Source organism: Psammomys obesus, unplaced genomic scaffold (genome assembly GCF_907164565.1).
Source record: "Psammomys obesus unplaced genomic scaffold, mPsaObe1.curated_primary_1811, whole genome shotgun sequence".
Classification (NCBI taxonomy): domain Eukaryota; kingdom Metazoa; phylum Chordata; class Mammalia; order Rodentia; family Muridae; genus Psammomys; species Psammomys obesus.
The window spans coordinates 2,423,985-2,444,655 of record NW_026587556.1 but is presented as its reverse complement, the minus strand read 5'-3'; the positions used below and the strand labels follow the sequence as shown (position 1 = coordinate 2,444,655).

The 20,671-nt window shown below is 40.7% G+C and overlaps 1 protein-coding gene across 1 annotated transcript in view; it reads left to right on the top strand.

Moving 5' to 3' along the window:
- Positions 1–20,671, top strand: part of Ryr2 (ryanodine receptor 2) — a 380,472-nt gene that overhangs the window by 320,826 nt on the left and 38,975 nt on the right. The window contains exons 80-85 of the mRNA XM_055603932.1: positions 1,921–2,020; positions 3,755–3,834; positions 6,426–6,502; positions 7,281–7,354; positions 18,377–18,457; positions 19,550–19,638. Coding sequence (XP_055459907.1) covers positions 1,921–2,020; positions 3,755–3,834; positions 6,426–6,502; positions 7,281–7,354; positions 18,377–18,457; positions 19,550–19,638 — 501 coding nt within the window. The remainder of the gene's footprint in view (positions 1–1,920; positions 2,021–3,754; positions 3,835–6,425; positions 6,503–7,280; positions 7,355–18,376; positions 18,458–19,549; positions 19,639–20,671) is intronic.

Below are 20,671 nucleotides of genomic sequence, written 5' to 3'. Positions count from 1 at the left end.
CCATCTATGCACTTTGGGAGCACAAACAGCAGATGGTTGGTTCTATTTTCCTCAGTATTTGTCTCCTCTTCATGGATTTCTGAGGATTGTCTTTGTCATTTGGTAGAAGGATGGTTCTTTCTAACTTCCTGGCCTCTTTGGTTAGGGGGACAGTTCCCCAAAGTGATCATTTCTTATTGTTGTCTTCCTAAAAGCCTCCTTTGCAGATGGAGCTGGTTAGGCTCTATTACATACAGGCTTCATTTTCAGCTCTGGTGACAGGAGGAAAATAAAAGATTGTTGGGTCAAAAAGGAAGAATCAAATGTTGATCATGAATTTTAAACCAAGAGCAGACAAAAGGGTCTTTTTTTTTTCTGTTTCCTCAAACCCGTGTTGTAATGACAGTATGATTTTGTGTGTCTGTGTGGTTTCGTTTCTGTTCTGTTTTTTATTTCTCAGGAAGAGGTTTAAACATGAAGGCAACCCTTTTAGGCATTAGCATGGCTACAGATGAAGCACAGCGGCCTCTTTTTCTTTTTCTCTGCTTCCATTTAGGCCTATCACATAATTTAAGAAACAAAATTTTATCACAGGAGCTCTTAACTAAAGCATGGGAAAAAACCAACAAAAACACCTGATCAATTTTGTTTTTGCAGCACGATATTATCAAAGATTTAAGAAACAAATTTGCCAGCCTCGGCGAGAACTCTCTGGTAACAGCATAAATGTCTGTGTCGGTTGCTTTTGATTTGAAGGTTTCTTTTCTTTTTCCTTTCTTTCTTTCTTTCTTTTTTTTTTTCATTTGTTTGAGCCCATTTCTCCCCTGCCCCCTCCTTTTAGTTCACTTTATTTCTCATATTCTGTAATGAGCAAGCCTTCATTTTTTAAACCTCTTCCATCTTTCAATGTCTATTTTCCGTACTTTGGATGGAAAGTTGACGGCAGCACAGTTGTCATCCTGGCTACTGCTGCGGTGCCTACTGCCCTAGGTCACGTATGTTTTGGCCGTTGTGTTAACGGACATGACACTAATTGAGCGTTTCATGTCCCATTGACTAAGCTTCCCTACCCCGCCATTTGATGGACGCGCTGTCACAGGGCTCTATGCAACTTGCATTCTGCAATTTATACTGCTTAGTTCCGTCTCAATTCTCCAGCGAACTGGATTGCTCAAGTGAATGATCATACCAGCCTTGAACTTGCTGTGCCTTTATATTTTCCTTTTGATGTCCTTCTTTATGTTCGCAGCGGTAGCTTAAGTGGAAAAGAACAAACACCAGCCATTGCTCTAGCGGCACCATGCAGTCCCTTTTGTTACCTCCTGAGAATAAAAAAAATATAAAGGCACATTGCTTCTCTTATTCTTTGGGGTGGCAATCGGGGTGATCTGTATCATAAATCCACGACTCAGTTGAAGCCTACCTTTTTTTATCCATATCAGCTTTCGATTTTGCTTAAACTCCAAGATGTCTAAGTTACTGTTCTTTTTGTTCTTTTGTTTTTCTGTGATTCACTGGTAACTTGCAACTCGAGCCATTTGCTGAGCAGTATCAAGTTATGGCCATGACCTAGGAGATTGCCAAAAATCCTTGACCAACTCTATGCACAGACGTATCAATCGGAACGTGCAAGTTTCAAAGATGAAGTGTGAAACAGGCTTTGGACTGATCAACCAATTAAAATTGAGAAAAAAAAACGCATCCTGATAAACCAATACTAAAAGTATATCGGGAAAAATATCAAGGGAAAAAAACAAACAAACAAAACAAAACCATGAGTTGAAGATGTGCCTATCTGTTTGATAAAACATTGTTGGTATTGAAATGGTCCATAATGTTGTCATAGAGCCCATACATGAAGAGATAAGTAGAAATGTGGTCTGTAGAGAGCTGCTGTGATGTCTGATGGCTGCTACATAAATGGTTGGAATTTGTGTTCAGGAAAAGGAAATGGAAAAGCAGAAACTTCTCTACCAGCAAGCCAGACTGCATGACCGCGGGGCAGCTGAGATGGTTCTTCAGACGGTCAGTGCCAGCAAAGGTAAGGTTTGATTCTGTTCCCCGGGGTTGCCACTCAGCACCAGCAGGAGTGAGGTTAGTTCCTATCCCACAAGGAGCACTCCTCAGAGCCAGCAAGAGCGAGGTTCATTCCTGCTCTCCCGACGCACACATCCCCTACGCACGTGCCACATAGAAGCTGTAACAAACACAAAGTCTGTGCTTTTTTTTGGGGGGGGGCTTTTTATTTATTACAAAGTCTGTGTTGTAATAAAACTTTACTTACATATATAGATGGAGGCTATATTTGGTCCTCGGGCCATAATTTGCTGAATTTTTATAGAAACGTTTAGACTTTTAAAATGAATCATTTGAAACTAATAAGAGATTACTTACCTCTTATTAACCAGTCATTTCAAGACTATTTATTTCATGTTAATACATATTTGGGAAAATACTTTAAAATTTCTAAATATAGTTAAAAAGTTGCAAAAATTAGCCGGATGATGGTGCAAGCCTTTAATCCTAGCACAAGAAAGGCAGATGCAGGCGCATCTATGTGATTTCAAGACCAGCCTGGTCTACAGAGCAAGTTCCAGGACAGCCAGGGCTACACAGAGTAGCCAGGCTACTGTCTGGAAAATAAAAAGTTGTAAAAATTAAATTACATAATAAAAGTAAGCAGACACAAAGACCACACAACTCAACGAACTTCAGTATAGTTAGAGTACACACTTAGGACAAAAGGGTGGAGCATCACACCTTTATACCTTCATTATTAGATATATTTTATACACTTATCTGCCACCAGAAAAAAAACAAACAAACATCAGAGTTAGAACTAGAAAAGCAATTAGTTTCATATCCCTTTTTTCATAACTTGTGTCCATGTGTGGACTTAAGTGAGGTCACATAATCTCAGAAAGAAAAAAAGAATGCCCTCCCTCATGTACGGCATCCAGCCAATTTTCTAGATTATATATTTTGTAATATACAAACAAATGTACATGTGAACACAGTCTAACACGTAGAAAAGTGAACAACAAAGGCTGAGTATTAAATGACGAGCAAGGACTGACTGTAGTATGGACACGAGCACAACACTTTTAATATTATCTGTACTCAACTGGAAAAGGGAATGTGAAAAAGTAGAAAAAGTAGTGCCATTTTTAAAGTAATATATATGTTATTAAAACTTCTGCCCCAAGTAGAGATAGAAGTATACAATTAAAATACAACTAATTTTTTTGTCATCCTTCCAGCTTAAGCCTGAAAATATTCATGAAACAGTGCATGCATATATTAAAAGTGATGAGTGAAAATGACAAAAGGTAAAATATACTTTTGAAAGAAAGAGGGCAGAACATTTTCTTTCAGAGGAGCTTTAGGTAGCTCCTACTCATTTAAGTAGTATTTTAAAATAGTAAGTTTTGAACCTTAGTGCTTTCAGGTCTCAGTATTTCAGAATCAAGTTTTCTTCCCATTCATATATATATATATATATATATATATATATATATATATATATATATCTTCTTGAACACATTACACAGATTATAGTAAAATGTTAGCAGCAGAAGGTTGGTGTGGTTGCATTTGTGCATTTGTGCTTTCTGGCACACACATCAATCTATCAACCCCTTCTCCATAGCAGAGATTTATGTGGGATAACAAGTACTTAAAACATGTTTTATGTTTGCTTGTTTTTGCTTTGTGGTAATGTGAGGTAATAACATGAGCGAGATGATAGGAACTCTGTTGTTTTTGTATTTTTAAGGTGAAACTGGACCAATGGTGGCAGCTACTTTGAAACTGGGTATTGCTATTTTAAATGGTGGGAACTCCACGGTACAGCAGGTAACGGATATCACTGAGGAAGCTGTGTGATATGATTTTCTATTTGCCTTGACAACGTTATCAGCATGTATCCGAATATGAAGTGCAGAGTTTCATACTGACACTTTTATTCAAATACTTCATATTATATGACGGTGTTTGCCCTCCCACTGTCCCCTCCTGGCCCCTCTGCCCTTTTCATTAATAGTATCCCTTTCCTCTATACAGTCCCCTTGACTTTTATGCAGCAAAGCATTACCTTCCCCTAAACCCGTGAGTGTGCCTCTGTTATCTCATATATACAGATGCTTCGTAACTAGAAGTGGGTTTTTGCTTGCTAAATTCATCACATGTTGAAGCCAGGGATTATTTACTACCCTAATGGGATGGGATGGCTCCACAACCCAGCTTGTGGTTAGAGGCTGAGCTATATGCCCTCTGTCCCAGTCCCTTGAAGGCAGAACCATAGTTCTTTGGTTCCCCCTAGCTTTGTGTGAGAACATCACACTGTATATAGCCATCCTAGGAAGAGAATAAAGATCTTAAACTCAAGGTATGTACTCTATGGAATGTGTATTCCTATTGCAGCAACATAAAATTGAAAAAAAAAATCCAATCTGTGCTTTTTATTGGAAACCCCTCAGACATAATATCCTTATTAGACATAGCTGTTTTCTGATGTGGTGTAATAAGCAGCTAATGAGACAGACCTAGGCATTAGCATGTTTTGAATTAATAATTAGCCAAAATATTGATTTTGGTCTCTGAACATCCCTCTGAGAATGAAGAAAAATCACCAGATGGGCCACCGTGTCTAATCTACATAAGACTCTAAGACTGAGACAATGGGCACCACGCCAGCACAAGGCTACTCTAGAGCTCCATTGCTGATGCTGCTTGCGGAACCAGCTATTGCCTGGAAACCTGTTCAGTGCCCAAATGCAGGCTCATGTGTGCTAGACATCCAGATGTCTAGTAACAGGACAGGAGCCTACCGCAGAGGGCCCCTGAAAGACTCTGCCTAGCAGTGTATCAAAGCAGATACTAAGACTCATAACCAAATTTTCAGAAGAGTGCAGGGAATCATACGAAAGAAGGGGAGTTTGTAAGATGCAGAAAGGATAGGAGCTCCACAAGGACCACATATATCTGGGCACAGGAGTCTTTTCTGAGACTGACACTCCACCAAGGACCATGTATGGATATAACCTAGAACCTTTGCTTAGATGAAGCCTGTGGTAGCTCAGTAACCAATTGGTTTCCCATGGTAAGGGGAACAGGGACTATTTCTGACAGGAACTCAATGACAGGCTCTTTGACCTCCCCACTCCCCAAGGGAGGAGCAGTCCTGCTAGGCCACAGAGGAGGACTTTGCTTCCAGTCCTGAAGATATCTGATAAAACAGGGTCAGATGAAAGGGGAGGAGGTCCTCCCCAATCAGTGGACTTGGAAAGGGGAGGGAGGGAGGGTTGGGAGGGAATGAGGGAGCAGGATACAGCTAGGATACAGAGTTAATAAAATGTAACTAATAATAATAAAATACAATAAAATCTAAAAAAAAAAAAAAGAAATCCAGATGTCTAAATACTTAAGCAGAGGCAGGAAGGAATTGCCAGCACCATTCTCCCAACATGGTGCTCCTGGTGGCTCCCATTCAGTGATAGCCACCCTGCCAGTGTGCACCAGTTTTGCTCTAAATGGTCATCATTATTCCACAGGAAAGATAGTCATAGTAATGTCTGTGTGCATGGACTTCTTTTTTTTTTTTTTTTTAAAGTAGAAACCCTAATCAGGGTTAGAACTTTTATTTTTTTATTTTTGGACTTCTTTTGTTTGAGAATATAAAGCATGACTTGCTTGTTTATTTCTATAAGATTTATTAATGCTTATTAATGAAGCCCATAATGGTGGGCTTCATTATGGCACTTGTATACATATATATACATATATATGTATATATATGTATATATATGTGTGTGTGTGTGTGTGTGTGTGTGTGTGTGTGTGTGTGTATAACATATTTTGACCATAGTCAGCACCGTTACCCTCTCTCGGCCCCTTCTCATTCACTGTTCCCCTTCCTCTTCCCAACTAGTCCCCCTCTGCTTTTCTTTTTCTTTTGATGGTCCAGTGAGTTTATCTGGGGTTTAATTACAGGAACACAGGCAACTTGCTAGTGGCTGCACCACTGAAGAAAATGACTCTTTCTCCTCCTCTTCCTCCTCCAGCCACCATTAACTACCTGTAGCCTTACAGAGGGATGGGGTTTTGTCAGACCCTAGCCTCCTCTATGGTAGAATGTTGACTGTCCCAGTTTTGTGCAGGGCCTCTGTAAGTAATCACAGCAGCTGAGAGCCAGAGTGCAAGACCACAGCATGTCCAGAAGATGGCCCTCTACAACACACCCTTTCTTATAGCTCTTGAAGTCTCTCTGTCCTCTCTTCTGTGCTGCTCCCTGATAGGGTAATAGAGGTTTCTCACTGAAGGCCGAGTGTCCAAAAGTCACGTATTCTCAGGACTCAAACCAGTTATGTGTCTCTACATGTTTCTTTACCGAAAAAGCTAACAGCACTCTTGTGCTCAGTGGCCACGTGGCTTCTTTGTTTCTGTAGAAGATGCTGGACTACCTGAAGGAGAAGAAGGATGTAGGCTTCTTCCAGAGCTTGGCGGGCCTCATGCAGTCCTGCAGGTAAGGATGTGCGGTTGGTCCTGCTTTACCGAGTGGCTGCAATTCATAGCATTTGTTTGCCATTGCAGACCGTTATTAGACGAGCCAGAATTGTTCGTGAACAAAGACTTTAAGAGACTGGCTGGTGGTGTCTTATGGCCTGTCTGGTTTTTAGACGTGTTAATAATGTCTTAAGTACCACGTTAGTAGGTGTTTTCAGAGTCTGTGGGCTTAAATAGGGTGCTTTGAGGATAAAGGACATTCTCCATACTTGAAAATAAGCCTTAACAGTTTTAGTTTGTCTTAAGACAAGAGAAAATTCTATTGAGTATTATCTGAGAACTTTGAGGACCATGTTCTATGGGACTGTTTCTCTCTCTCTCTTTTTTTTTTTAATATTAATCTTTAATCATCTCACTGCAAGGGCCATTTTCTATTTTTTACATTATTTAGAAATGTTCAGAGAACATTTGATTGACAAGCCTGCTAGGAGCTTAAACCAAGCAGTCCCACTTGCAGAAACACAACCGTTGTATTTCTATACATTTGTTGACAGTAATGTTCTCTCTGAACTGAGATCTGTGACCCTTGTACACAGATGATTCACTGTGGGCCCTGGGGACAGGATGGCTGATCTACTTGTAGGAAAACAAGAATGGAATTCAGTGGACTGGGAAATGCTTTCAGCATATGCCACCGCCATGTAGTACACATTTGACTGCTTTTCGGGTTTGAGGGCATTTGCCCTCCTGAGCAAAGAAGATTTGTCCTTTAAATGTCTTCTTCCTTTTTATTGTAGTGTCCTCGACCTGAATGCCTTTGAGAGGCAAAACAAAGCAGAAGGACTTGGGATGGTGACTGAGGAAGGATCAGGTATTGATCACTTCACTGGAAAGGGATCCTGCCTCTGCTCTGCCTCAGATGTACTTACGCGCAGCCATATTTTCAAGCAGGGAGAGCCAGAGCTGTTTTTCGATAGATAACATGCTTACGAGCTCATTTGAAAGTTCACATGGGGCCGTACCTCTAAAACCTATATTCCACACGAATCCTGACACTCCTGTCAATGTCCTTTCTCCTAGTTGGATAGTCACAAAGAAATAAAAGACTAAGAAGAAATAAAGACCCTCGTTAGGGAATTATCAGCAAAATCAAAGTGCCTGCAGGAGAGATAATGTTTCTCCTTCTTTGGCCATTTTAGCAAGCTGCAGGCTCATTTCTTTCTCCTTAGGACAATCACACATTCATCTCTTTCAGTCTCTCCCCTCCCTAGCCACCCCACATTTATCCTTCTCTCATCTCTTCAAGTCTAGATCTTGTTTGATTAAAAACAAACAGAGATGTTTTTATATTTGAATAATTGTGATTGCTTTATTTAGACATGCCCGAGGCTTAATGTCATCTTAGACTCTTTCTATCAGTGGAAAGATTGCCATGTAATGCTGTGAACATGGGAGTCTTCAGCGGTGCCCCATTCATTTTAGGAATGCTTATTAAGAACAATAATCTTCGATTTTTTTTTTTGATTCAGTTGTTTTTCTTTCCATCTGATTTTTAAACCATTTTAGTGTCCGTGGGGCCCTGCCTGCTTTTCTGCTTCTGTTTGCTTGGCCTGGCTTAGGCTTGGCACAGTGGCAGCAGATTAGTTGTGGAACATTGCATCCTTTCTTGGGTTGATTTTATTTCAAAAAACATAAACATTGTGCCATCTGTCATGTATAGCTTTTCCAGGCCATTCTGAAATATTGTTGAATGAACTAATCTTTTTATGCCTGTGTATTTTAGTCCTCACCAGTAGGAAAAAGAGCCATTTATTTTTCTTACTATCCCCTATCTTTTATCTCTGGGCTTATTGTAACTGTGCTGAGATCATGTGGATTATTTAATGGGTGATGTTTTCATAAGTAGATTCAGCCATCACCTTCAAGCCATCTGGTCCTTCAGTCTAGTTCCCTCCTGTCAAGAGGCTCGCCAGCACCATTCTAAACCTTCTGACAGTTTCTTGCCCCAGGGCCCCATGGGACAACAAAGGTATAGTAGAAACCTCAGGGCAATTCCCTACTGGCCTTTAGCATGTCAGCGTCCTGGGTGGTTTTCAACTGTACAATACCAAAAAGCAAATGAATTTTCTGTCCAAATTTCACTTCCCAGATAAGAATCTGAAGTTAATTTAGTTTCCCCTGAACTTATTATAGGATGTTTTAGCTCCTTAACAAATCCAGTTTTTCAATCTCATTCTCTGTTTATATCCATCTCAATGACCGGGAAGGTGGCTCATTGGCTAACGTGCTCATCTCACAAGTGTGAGGACCAGAGTTTGATAGCCAAAACCCACATAAATGCTGGGTGATCATGATGGCACACCTACAATTCTAACCTCAGAAGGGAGAGACAGGGCTTTCCCAGAGCAAGCTGGCTAGCAAGACAAGCCATATAGGCGATCGCTGGGTTTGACAGAGAGACCTTACTTCAGTGAAGTGGAGGCGCTGTTGATGATGATTCCCACCATCAACCTCAGACCTTCACATACACTTGCATACATACCCATGTGCAAACGCATACACACAAACACATACACACATACACACCCCGTACACATACTTAACGGGAAGAAAAATAAATAAATAATTTCCAACAAAAGGAAGAGAGACACATAGGAAGCTTCCTCATGGGTCATCCAAATGTAGATTAGACACACAGGGAGCTTCCTCGTGGGTCAGCCAGATGTAGGTTAGAAGAGCAGATTTTTAGTTCCCAAGCAGAGAGGCCATGACAGTGAAGAGGTATGTACACCTCTCATTCAGAGGTTGATTTTGTTTCTTTGTTATTTTCCATGTCACACACGAATTACCTGGATTAATGAATCACTTTTCTATTCTATTTCATTACAAGTAAACAAAAACCCCTACTTTCAACTTCTTTTTTCCATTTTCTTTTCTTTCAACTACTGTCATGTACCACCTTCCTTTCCTCAGTCATCACTCATGAGCGTGGTAACTATTAAACCAGGCGGCTGTTTGCTTTTATGTCTGGGGTTACCTGTGTGTATATACTTGATAGTGACTGTTGTGTCCATTTTTTCCCCTTTTGTATTGTCTGTTTGGGTAGCTAGATCACTTAATGTCTACCCTGCATCCTGTTACTTTGTTTAACATTTAAAAACCCAGCTGTCTTCCTTTCTTTGTGTCTTATTTCTGTGAAGTTGAAAAAGTATTCATATACAAGATATGAAGAAGCCACAGGATTTAAATAACATTGTTTTGGTTTGTTCCCTTGTGTTTCTTTTGTTTACACAATGGTCCTCAAGGGCCCAGTTTTTGCAACTGTTTTGTGAATGAAGGAGTCCTAGAACGTATGCACCCATCCCCCTGTGGCGTGTCCATCATGAACAGACTGTGGCTTTATGACTGTATCAAGTGCCTGGCAATCTGTGACACATCAGAAGTAATGACCTATGGCCAGTCAAGTGTACTCTGCCACTGGCCTTCTCATAGGAGGCCAGCAGGTTCTTTTTCTTTTCCTTTGAAATTATCACAGATTTTAAAAACCCTTTGGCATAAAAGCTAATTTTCATCCTTGGGACTAAATTTAAAGAACAACTCAAGACCGTGTCACCATTTTATTCTTCAAAGAGACAGTGTTTTCAACCTCTGAGGGGACGTGCAGGAACAAGGGGGGAAATGGGGGAAATTATATATATATATATATATATATATATATATATATATATAATTTATTTTTCAGTGGTACCTAGTATGTCCACAAGGCTCTTTGAACCAAGAGACATACTGGAACATTCCACTGATCCTAGATCTCTGCAAGTGACCCCTCTCCAACTCTTCTTGAAGAGTTCTTGTAGTGACTCACTTTGGGTATGTGGCCATCTTTGCCGTGTTCAGCCCACTAGTTTAATATTCTCTAAAAGTGAAGAAAAGATCACACCTCTTTGGAGAAGGAAAATCCTTCTGAAAATCTCTACCCTCCTTCTGAAGCTCACACCACACAGACTCAGTCCTGGGGAAGCAATGACCAGCTCCCATCTTCTCATGGTACCTAATCCTGATGGAGAGAATATGACCACAGTTACAGAATTCGCCAGCTCACATGAATGGAGGTTCTGGTGCCCACAGATCCTCTAGTAAGGGAAGCTGTGTGCTGGTTGTTATGGGTGAGGAGACAGATGAGTGAAAAAGTCAGGAAGGTGGCCAGACTTAGTGGACACCACACAGCTGTGTTGCAAGGCCAAGGTGGAAATGTAAGCATTGCTAATTCATTCTGGTGAGTCTGTGAATTCCATGAGCAGAACCTATTTTTGCACTTCTTGTGTAAAGCTTCAAAATCAATCAATCTTTCCTTCCTTCCTTCCTTCCTTCCTTCCTTCCTTCCTTCCTTCCTTCCTTCCCTCCCTCCTTCCTTCCTTCCTTTCTTTCCTTTCCCTTCCTTCCTTCCTTCTTTTTTTATTTTTGGAAATTTTACTGTTATTTGTGCTATTCCTAATCTCAAAAGGAAAATGCCATTAGGAACCAGGGGATAGTTTCAGGTTTGTATGTCAGGATTTGTATGTCAGGATTTGGGACTGAGGATGTGCATTCTTAGGTTCTTACTGCCGTGTTAGTTTGCTTCCATCTCCTGCTTCCTACTGAATGTCTCCCATTCTGACAAAGACCTCTACTTCCCAACTAAACCCAAACAGGCAAACGAACAACAACAGAAAACAAAACCTTCAAACAAACAAACAAAAAAAAGAAAACAACTAAAATAGAAGCCAGGTAAAATCAGAAAACCTTCAGCAATCGTGTTTTGTGGCTGTGCCCTTTGTGCCTATCTGTGTATTTTATGTTTATATAGGTTCTTACAAATCACCTTATACCAGCTGGGCATAGTGGTGCATACCTTTAATCTCAGCTGTTGGGAGGCAGAGGCAGGCCTATGGCTGTGAGTTCCAGGACAGCCAGGGCAGTATAGTGAGACCCTGTCTCAGAAAAACGAACAGATGAAAGAATAGACAGAGCCTATATGAATATTTCCATCCCATCCTTGGAATTTTAGCTTCTTGTCTATCAGAAGCATTTAACCTCATCATGAGGAATCTTGAGACTGTAGTGTTGGTTCTTTCAAAATGTCTTCTGGAGAATAGCAGATTAAGACTGTGCTTTGTTTTTGATCATTGTGTGGATGTCATGGGCAAAATAAAACTTTGAGTCAATCTGATTCTATAGACTTCATTTGATTAAAAATAAATCCCCCCTAAACATTAAATTGCAAACAAACCTCTCCAATCTCTGCTCTCTTTAAAATTTATTTTACCTTGAAGTTTTAAACATTTATTGGAACTGCCAAATTCCTGTGATGTTGAAGCAACAGAGATTAACTTTTAATTAAACAGAAGAGTCTATTAATCTTGAAGGACTGGCTACCTTGACTCTAACACAGAAGTTTTTATTGCTTCACCATGTGCTAGCTTTCTCTCTTTTCAAATTCCATTCCCAAGTGACTCTTGGTGTCCTATATACTTTATTCTGCCCTTTGCTTTTAGGGAAGACTTTGATGTTGGTTCACAGAACCAAACAAATTTTCTTTTAAACCTTTGAAGCACTCGGTGGAATCTGAATGTCTGAGATGTGTTGGTGTGCTTTTTTTTTCTTCCTTTTTTTTTTTTTTGTAACTCTTTGCATTTTTTTTAATGTTTCTTTCCATACTCCACTCCAATCTCTTCCAACACTCCAACACCAGATAAGAGAGAGAAAGGGTTAGTGGGAGAGAGGGCACAGTTCTTTCTTAGCTGTTTCCTGCTGGTCAGGGTTGTCAGGTTCCTTGGAGCCAGTCCAATCCTTGTTTCAGGAGATCTCCATCTTCCTGTTTCATAACAGCAACTAGGAGCAGCAGGGGAGAAGCAGGAGCAACCTTGTTCTCTCTCAGATCTCCACACTCTGGGCTCTGGCATTTATTCTCTTTCCAGAGTTCTCCACTTCAAACTATCTGCAGCTGGCAAAGAGTTCCTCTCAGGGCTTGCATGAGGCAAATAATCTGGTGTTGTGGACTATCTGAATCAGTCTCACATCTCACACCTGGGAAACAAAACAAAACCATGTTTATATCCACAATATTTTCCCCCTTTCTGTTTGAAAAAAAAAAAGGCTTTTCTTTTTAATGTAAACAAAACTTGCTGTTGCTTTTGTAAAAGGAGGTAATCAAGGACCCAAACCCTTTTCTTTTATAATCTGATGACTTTCTGCTTCTCTTTTCTGGATTGACTCATACTTTTTGCTGTTGGGCTTCAAGCGAGGTTCCTAATGGCCAGAAGTTACCCAGGTGTTCTTGCAGAGGACCCAGCCAGAAACATCTCATTTGCTTCTCTGGCAAAACCTACCATATATTTGAGTTAACACACCAAACATTTGGCATTGAGGCAGCATTGAGCATTTCGATATCTAAAACTTCTAGTGGCGACTAGGAAAGGTAATATCTGTTGATCTCTTTTTTTTTTAATTTTTTATTAATTACACTTTATTCATTTTGTATCCCCCCATAAGCCCCTCCCTCCTCGCCTCCCAATCCCACCCTCCCTCCCGTTTCTGCATGCATGCCACTCCCCAAGTCCACTGATAGGGGAGGTTCTCCTCTCCTTTCTGATCTTAGTCTATCAGTTCTCATCAAAAGTGGCTGCATTGTCCTCTACTGTGGCCTGGTAAGGCTGCTCCCCCCTCAGGGGGAGGTGATCAACGAGCAGGCCAATCAGATTATGTCAGAGGCAGTCCCTCTTCCCATTACTATGGAACCCACTTGGACACTGAACTGCCATGGGCTACACCTGTGCAGGGGTTCCAGGTCATCTCCACGAATAGTCCTTGGTTGGAGTATGAGTCTCTGGGAAGTTCCCTGTGTTCAAATTATCTTGTTCTGTTGCTCTCCTTGTGGAGTTCCCGTCTCCTCCAGCTCTTACTATTTCCCACTTCTTACATCTGTTGATCTCTTAACCTGAGGCTGCTCCCCTGGCAGCTTAGTTTGCTCAAGACGAACCTGTTTTCTTGAATCAGGCTTTTTGCCTTTAACCTTTTGTCCTGTACAGCTTTCTGCTCCTCCTGGCTCCCAAGCCTACCCAGGAGGCTGTGGGAACTTGACACCAAAAGCGCATGGATCAGGGCTGGGTAGCAATTATGGCGGATTCCAGCTCTTAGTTACCAGGTGTTCTCCCTTTACCAATGATGCTTTTTGCTTTACAAACATTTCAACCTCTACCCACTAATTTCTTAGTTGCATTGCCGACTCTGCAATGAAGCAAAACCAGAGAATCTCCTGTGGGAGAAAAGCAGGAATAAATCCAGCGATAGCAGTAAACCTTGTGCTTGTATCCTGAAACGGCATATTCTCTCCATATGCTACTGTCTCCTGTACAGCATTACTCATTATGTTAAGCTGGACGCCATTTGTTGGCATTCTTTAAAAGAAAAAAAAACAACAAAAAAAAAACCTCTTTAATTATGTTTCTTATATCTTCTCCCTACTCCATGACATGAGTCAACCAGCACACTCCTTTTGTGCTTTGCAAATTTCAAAGCACCTTTATGAGTTTGAGCCAATTTGATTGCCCAGACACAAAATGAGGTGAGAAATTTGTTCTTCTCCATAGCAAAGTCGGATGAAAAAAATTCAAGATGAAAGACTCCTTGCATTAGTTTCCTGTTTCTATGATCAGACATCCTGACAGGGACAACTTACGGGAGAAAGGGCTCAGTTTTGGCTCACGGTTCAAGGGCACAGTCCATCAAGGTGGGAAGGCAAGGCAGCAGGAGCTTGAATTGCTGGTTACATTGATGTCATGGTCAAGAAACAGAGCACATTGGATGTTATGCATAGCTCACTCTCTCTACTTTATGCACACAGTCCAGGATCTCTTACTCAGGAAACAGTCTTACACACAGTCAAGATGGGTCTTCCCATGTAATCGAGATACTCCCCCAAGGGCATGCCAAGAAGTCCATGCTCTAGGTGATTTCAGACTGTCAGATGGACAGTTAATGCTAACTATCACACTTCCCCAAAGCCACATATTGAAAATGGTCTCCTTGGGTTTTAAAACATAAGTTCATAATGTGAAGAACATATAGTATGTATGATGGTTGCTAGTAAAAGATGTTAATGGTGACTAATGTTAGCTTTACAAAGATTAGATGGTAAGATACACTGAATTCAAGAAAGACCATGAAATCTAGAAACACTGTTCCCTACCTGGTTCTTCCATCAGACTGTGGGTTTTTCAGATTCAGGGAACTGTTCACCTGAAAAGGCACCTGGCCTCGAGGAGTCATTTGGATGCTTATTGACAGTCACTGGACTCAGATCTTTTTACAAGCAAATGGCTATATGGTGTTAGTCAAGTTCCCTACATTCCAAGTTGTTTCTTGAATTACAAAAAAGATTATACCTACCTAACTTATATTATTACAAATCTCAAATAAAATTATGTTTCCAGCACAAACTCATGGTCACTAAATGGGAGCTATGATCCCATTTTTAAGAAGTTATTTGCTAGTTGAATTGTGAGATTACTACAGAAGTTATGATTAAGCTGCCTAAAACGTAGTATTAGAACTAAAGACTTGCAATAAAATAGCCAAGTTCTACTATTTAATAGTATTTTCAGTATGAATTTTTTAGCTTTAACATCACACAAAACGGATATTTAAATTCTCTGAAAATCAATTTGAATGTAATTTTCTCCATTGCCATGGGGCATTTCTGGGATTCATTTAAATGAGAGATTGCAGGGGAACTCCTTTGATGTGGACAATATTATGCAGCTTATTATTAGAGTTATTGATATAACAGAACCCTACAACAATGGGAACATTAGTCTTTGGGATCTATCCATTTTCCATTAGTTTTTAATGTGTAGAATTTTTTATATGTCATTAAATTTTATGGCTCTATAATAAGCATTGCCAATTTATTATACATTAATCTTAGTAGTAACTGAACCAAGCTTTAGCTGCGAAAGAGGCTAAGAACTTCACAATGTGTCCTGGTCATTCTGAATCTTCCCTAGTTCTACACACGGACACATGCACACAGACACACATCTCCACCCCTAGCACACATGGCTTACTGAACTTAAATAGATGCTCCTTTGTTGTATAACCCAGGTAAGCCAGCTGTAAGAATCATAGCGTGTTAACTTTATTAGGTGACATAAAAGTGGAATCACTGTTTCATTCTTAGTTTACATAAAGGAGGTCTATGTGGTTTCTTCACAATAAAAACATTAAACGCTGTGAATACATATCTCCTTTTCAATGAAGGCAATTTTCGTAAGCTATAAATACAATTAAACATAGACAAATAACAATCTCTTGGACAGGCACATTGCTCCCCCTTCTCATGCAAACTTTTAAAAAATTATTCTTTTTAAAATCTATAAGCATAGTGAGGATGAAGAAGAGCTGCTGGCAGGGTACATGGTAGCCTCATTTTATAGATGAAAAGAACTAAGATGCAAAGAACAGACTCCTCACGAGCAACAGCATCTAAACAGTTCCCTCTGTGTGATAGTATTGGACATCTTAAGCATCATATTCATATAAGCCCCCATGTGACCACTGTAAATATCCCAATGCTGTAAAAGCACTTTCACCCCCATCTAACTCCGCCATCTCATTACTTATTGTTAATCTTAGCCTGCATCTGACAGAGGAATTTCTTTTGCACATATCACAAAACAGACTTGTTGACTGTGCACCACCTACAGACATAAAGCCATCTTCTGTCTCTGTTACTAGACCACATACTGGCAGCATGGGTGATGGCAGCATTTTAGTTGAGTGAGTTCAGGAGGCAGAAGTATCCTGGTATGTACCTGGCATCATTGATATTAAAGAGGCTTCACCCATCCCCTCCCATCCTTCTCCCCTCTTCCCCATTTTTCTGCTGTGTGCAGTGTCCTTAAATAAGTGGTGTTCCTTGTGTTTCAGCCTATAGTCAAGAAAACACCACTATGCTAACTATGAAAGATTGGTTATAATTTATTGCACATGAGGCACGCAGGTAGACTTCCTCAGTATTGTTACTTTAGAGTTAATTTTTCTGAATACTTTCCACAAGGCTGAAATATTTGCCATTGACATTTTGAACATTGAAAAAAAATACATACATACATATGCTATTTTCCATTTTCTGAAATAAAAAATAATATTATTGGACTCACAGGGAAAGAAATCAATATGTCTGAATGAACTCATGATTTTTTGATTTCAATATCATTTTGAAGAGTCTTCTGATTGACATGGCTCATGAAAATGATACTCAGAACCATCAATGGAGAGTTTAGCTTGTCTATCAGCCTAAACTGTTCTCCTATCATGGACTAAGCGTTGAGGAATGGACTTATCAGCCATGTGTGGAGGTTCCTCTTAATCTTTGAACTTGCTGCATTATTAGATTGGTATACGTGTCGATTTTATTGTATCTTGGGGGTTAATAGGGAAACAAGTACAATGATTATATATACCTTTTTAATGTTTACATTAGTTATCAAAATGGTTTTGCTTCCTACCCCTACCATTATATGAAGCCTCTCACTTTGAAAGTCACAGACTGCGGACTGGTAAGTCCATCAGCTCTCTTGTCTCCATGATCATTCATTTTTCTAGCCGAGCACATGAACATTGGTTGCATAGTGTTCTTTTTCAACCCAAACAATTTCCAGCCTGTGAAGTTATTATTTTATTTAAATACATTAATATATCCATTCACTGGCAAAACAACTTTCTTTCTTTTTCCTTTTTTTAATTTTTTTTGGTCATTTTGCTTTCTAAACAAATATACATTCCCAAGAAGACATTCATAACTTTGACATTTTTCCCAGTTACATATTTTTGCTTCAACAATCAGTTCTCATTTGTGTGATGCTGTTTTGTGTTTGTTTCTTTCCTTGTGTTTTTGTGTCTTGAAGGAAACTGTGATTGTGAATTGAAAAATAGGTAAGGGATCAAGCCCTTTCCTGAGTCTTCATCCTTGGTCATGAAGTATTTGTAGTTTTTGTAATTCAACATGGCTTCTGCCCAGGGACTATCCATTTTGTCTTCTTACCTTCCTATGTTAGTGATGAGCTCTCAGCTGAACCCGCAAGCCTTTTTGGGGGTTTCACATAGATTATGCTCCCTACCCCCTGAAAATACCTCACCAATAGACACCTCTCTATTTAAAACACCTGAGGTACTGATGTTTTCAGTTAACAAGTTGATGGCACACCTGTAATCCCATCATTCAGAAAGGCAGAAGCAAGTGGATCTCTTGTGAGTTCGAGGCCAGCCTGGTCTACAAAGCAGATCCAGGGCAGCCAGGGCTACACAGAGAAACCCTGTCTCGAAAACAAAAAACAAACAGAAAAAGAAAAAGAAAGAAAGAAAAGAAAAAGTTTACAGCAGTTGACAGTATCCATAAAGATCTTTTAATTATGATTTATTACAAGAAACCTTTAGTGCTGTTTTGTGAATATGTTAGTGGCTTTGTCGTGAGCCATGTGACCAGGCCTTGAGAACAAAGCTAGTGTAACATTTATAAAAGATAAAAGAGTTCATTACTATTCACAACACAAGGTAGCAGGGAAGGAAGTTTCAACTTTTGGATTATATGTAAAATGTTGCCAACCCATGCTGCTGCTTCTAACAGAGAGAAACCTGAGTTTTAAGATTTACCTGTTCTTTTCTGATAAAGAAAAAGTACATGTATCTGCCAAGCGCATGGTCCTAGGAGCTTCAGATAGAAGCGCGGTGGCTGGGACTTGGTTCTGTTCTGAGTGCAGAAAGCTACTGGCTGGATATGCAAGTGCTGGAGGTGGGGGTGAGAGGGAGGGCGCCTGGGGACAGTCGTCACATTCATCTTCTGCCCTTCCCACAGGAGAGAAAGTACTGCAGGATGATGAGTTCACCTGTGACCTCTTCCGATTCCTGCAGCTGCTTTGTGAGGGCCATAACTCAGGTGGGTGATCTGCAGCGACGTCTGCAGCCCTGACAGCAGACACCCATGGCTTCCAGCTGGGGTTCAGCTTCTGAGTTGGTGGGGCGTTCTTGAGCATTGTTTTGCAGGCACTGAGCACTGTGCCGAGGCAATTGGTAGGTGCCACTGATGCTTTCAAAGACTTTGTATAGCTTTTCCATCCCTCTCTCCCCCATTCTCTCCCTCTTCCTTTCCCTCCTTCTCCTTTCTCTCCATCTCTTTCCTCTCCCACTTCTACTCTTACTTATCCCTTCCCTCATTCCTTGTACTTCTCCTCCCTTTCTCCCTTCCAGTTTTTGAGACAGAGTCTCACTGTTTAGCCTGGCAGACCCCAAACTGGCTCTGTACACCAGCCTCCTCCAGCCTCTGCCTCCCAAGTGCTGAGATTACAGGTGTGCACCACATAGCTGGCTTCACTTGGTTCTTCCCACTATCGTAATGTTAGTGAAAACAAAGAATGTAAAAATTAATAAACAACAATAACAATAATGCCTTCACGGTAATGTGGACGACTGTCTCTTTTGTATTGGTTTTATTGACCTTGGGCGTACAGCTTTGCATATTTCTATTCCTGATTTTCACACCCAGCTCTTGGTCAGCTTACAGGTCCAAAAAGGCAGGACTCGCACCTCACTCTCTTTGTTTTCCAAACATTTGGTGTAGTACTTGAGATGATGTCAGATGCCTGAGTGAAAGATTCCAATAGAAACCTCCTCAGTCCCTTCCGAGCATGGAGCTCTGGAATGTGGGATAAGGTGATGTGTGTGATGCCTCAGTCCGGGGTTGAGCATTGGTGTTCTGTGAAGCTTATGTTCTGGGAGATGATCGCTCACTTTGGTCTTCATGTGTGTGGCTGGAAGTCAAACTGGGCTCTGACACATGTGAGGCAGACTCTCTACCGCTAGCTAGCCTGGTAGTTTATAGGAGATGCCAGTGATGTCATGCTCAAACCATCAGACAAAATGCTGCCTTTGGCCACCCTAATGTTAGTGTGAGGTGGCATCCCTGACTTATAGGGCCACCTTATTTTGTACTTCTGAGGGGGGTCTTAATAAGGATCTTGGTCTCCTGCAGATTTTCAGAATTACCTGAGAACCCAGACTGGCAACAACACAACTGTCAATGTCATCATCTCCACTGTGGACTACCTCCTCCGGGTGCAGGTGAGTGGCTACCCTTGCCAGTCACAAGTGACACTGGGGTCAGCTGACCCACTGCAGAAGTGCTGTTAAGTGGGTTTGAATGTGTGTGGATTTATGGCTAGGTAAGGTATGGGCTTAATTGTTGATTACAACCTTCCCACAATTCTTAGGGAAGAGTGGCAGCACCTTGACCTCCGACCCTGGCCCCTAACATGCTCATTGTTTTTTTTTTTTTTTTTTTTTTTTTTTTTTGTAAATATGTGCTTTTTGTCACCTCTCAATTTGAGGTCAGTGCTAGTTTACATTTGTTTTGTGAAGCACTTTGACACGTGTTTCCTGCTTCTCCAGTTGAGACAAAACTGGGGAGAGTATTTGAGACATTCCTAAAAATAGAAAAGAGAGTCCTTCCCACTGGCTCCCTACATCCAAGTTGAGTTTTACAATTGTTTTAATATTTTCATTGATTTGAACTTTACCTCAACACCTTGTGACTTAAAAACTTCTCAGACACAGCCAGGTGTGGTGGCACACACCTTTATTCCCGGCACTTGGGACGCAGAGGCAGGCGGATCTCTGTGAGTTTGAGGCCAGCCTGGTCTACAAAGCGAGTCCAGGGCAGCCAAGGCTACACAGAGAAACCTTGTCTCCAAAAACAAAAACAAAACAGATATCTTCAGACACTATAATTATATTTAACCTCTTGACCAGGTTGGAGCTAATGACAATAGCTCTGTGAAGGTTTTATTTCTCTCAGTGCCTGTAAGAGAGTCAGACCCAGTATGGAAGTTCAAACTTCCAGCCTTTTCTTTAATATTTTAAAAATAAAATGATTCTTCCTGTTACCAGGATTCTGACCCTTAAACTCTCACTGTATCCCAGGAAGCCCTTAAACTTGTGGGTTTTGTCTTAGGCTACTTCCATCCCCAATAGCTGGGATTATAGCATGACATTACCAGATCTGTTGTCCTCTGAAAAAATAAAGAAGTATGGCCATTTCAGTTTCTTTCCTTCTCTTCTCTTCTCTTCTCTTCTCTTCTCTTCTCTTCTCTTCTCT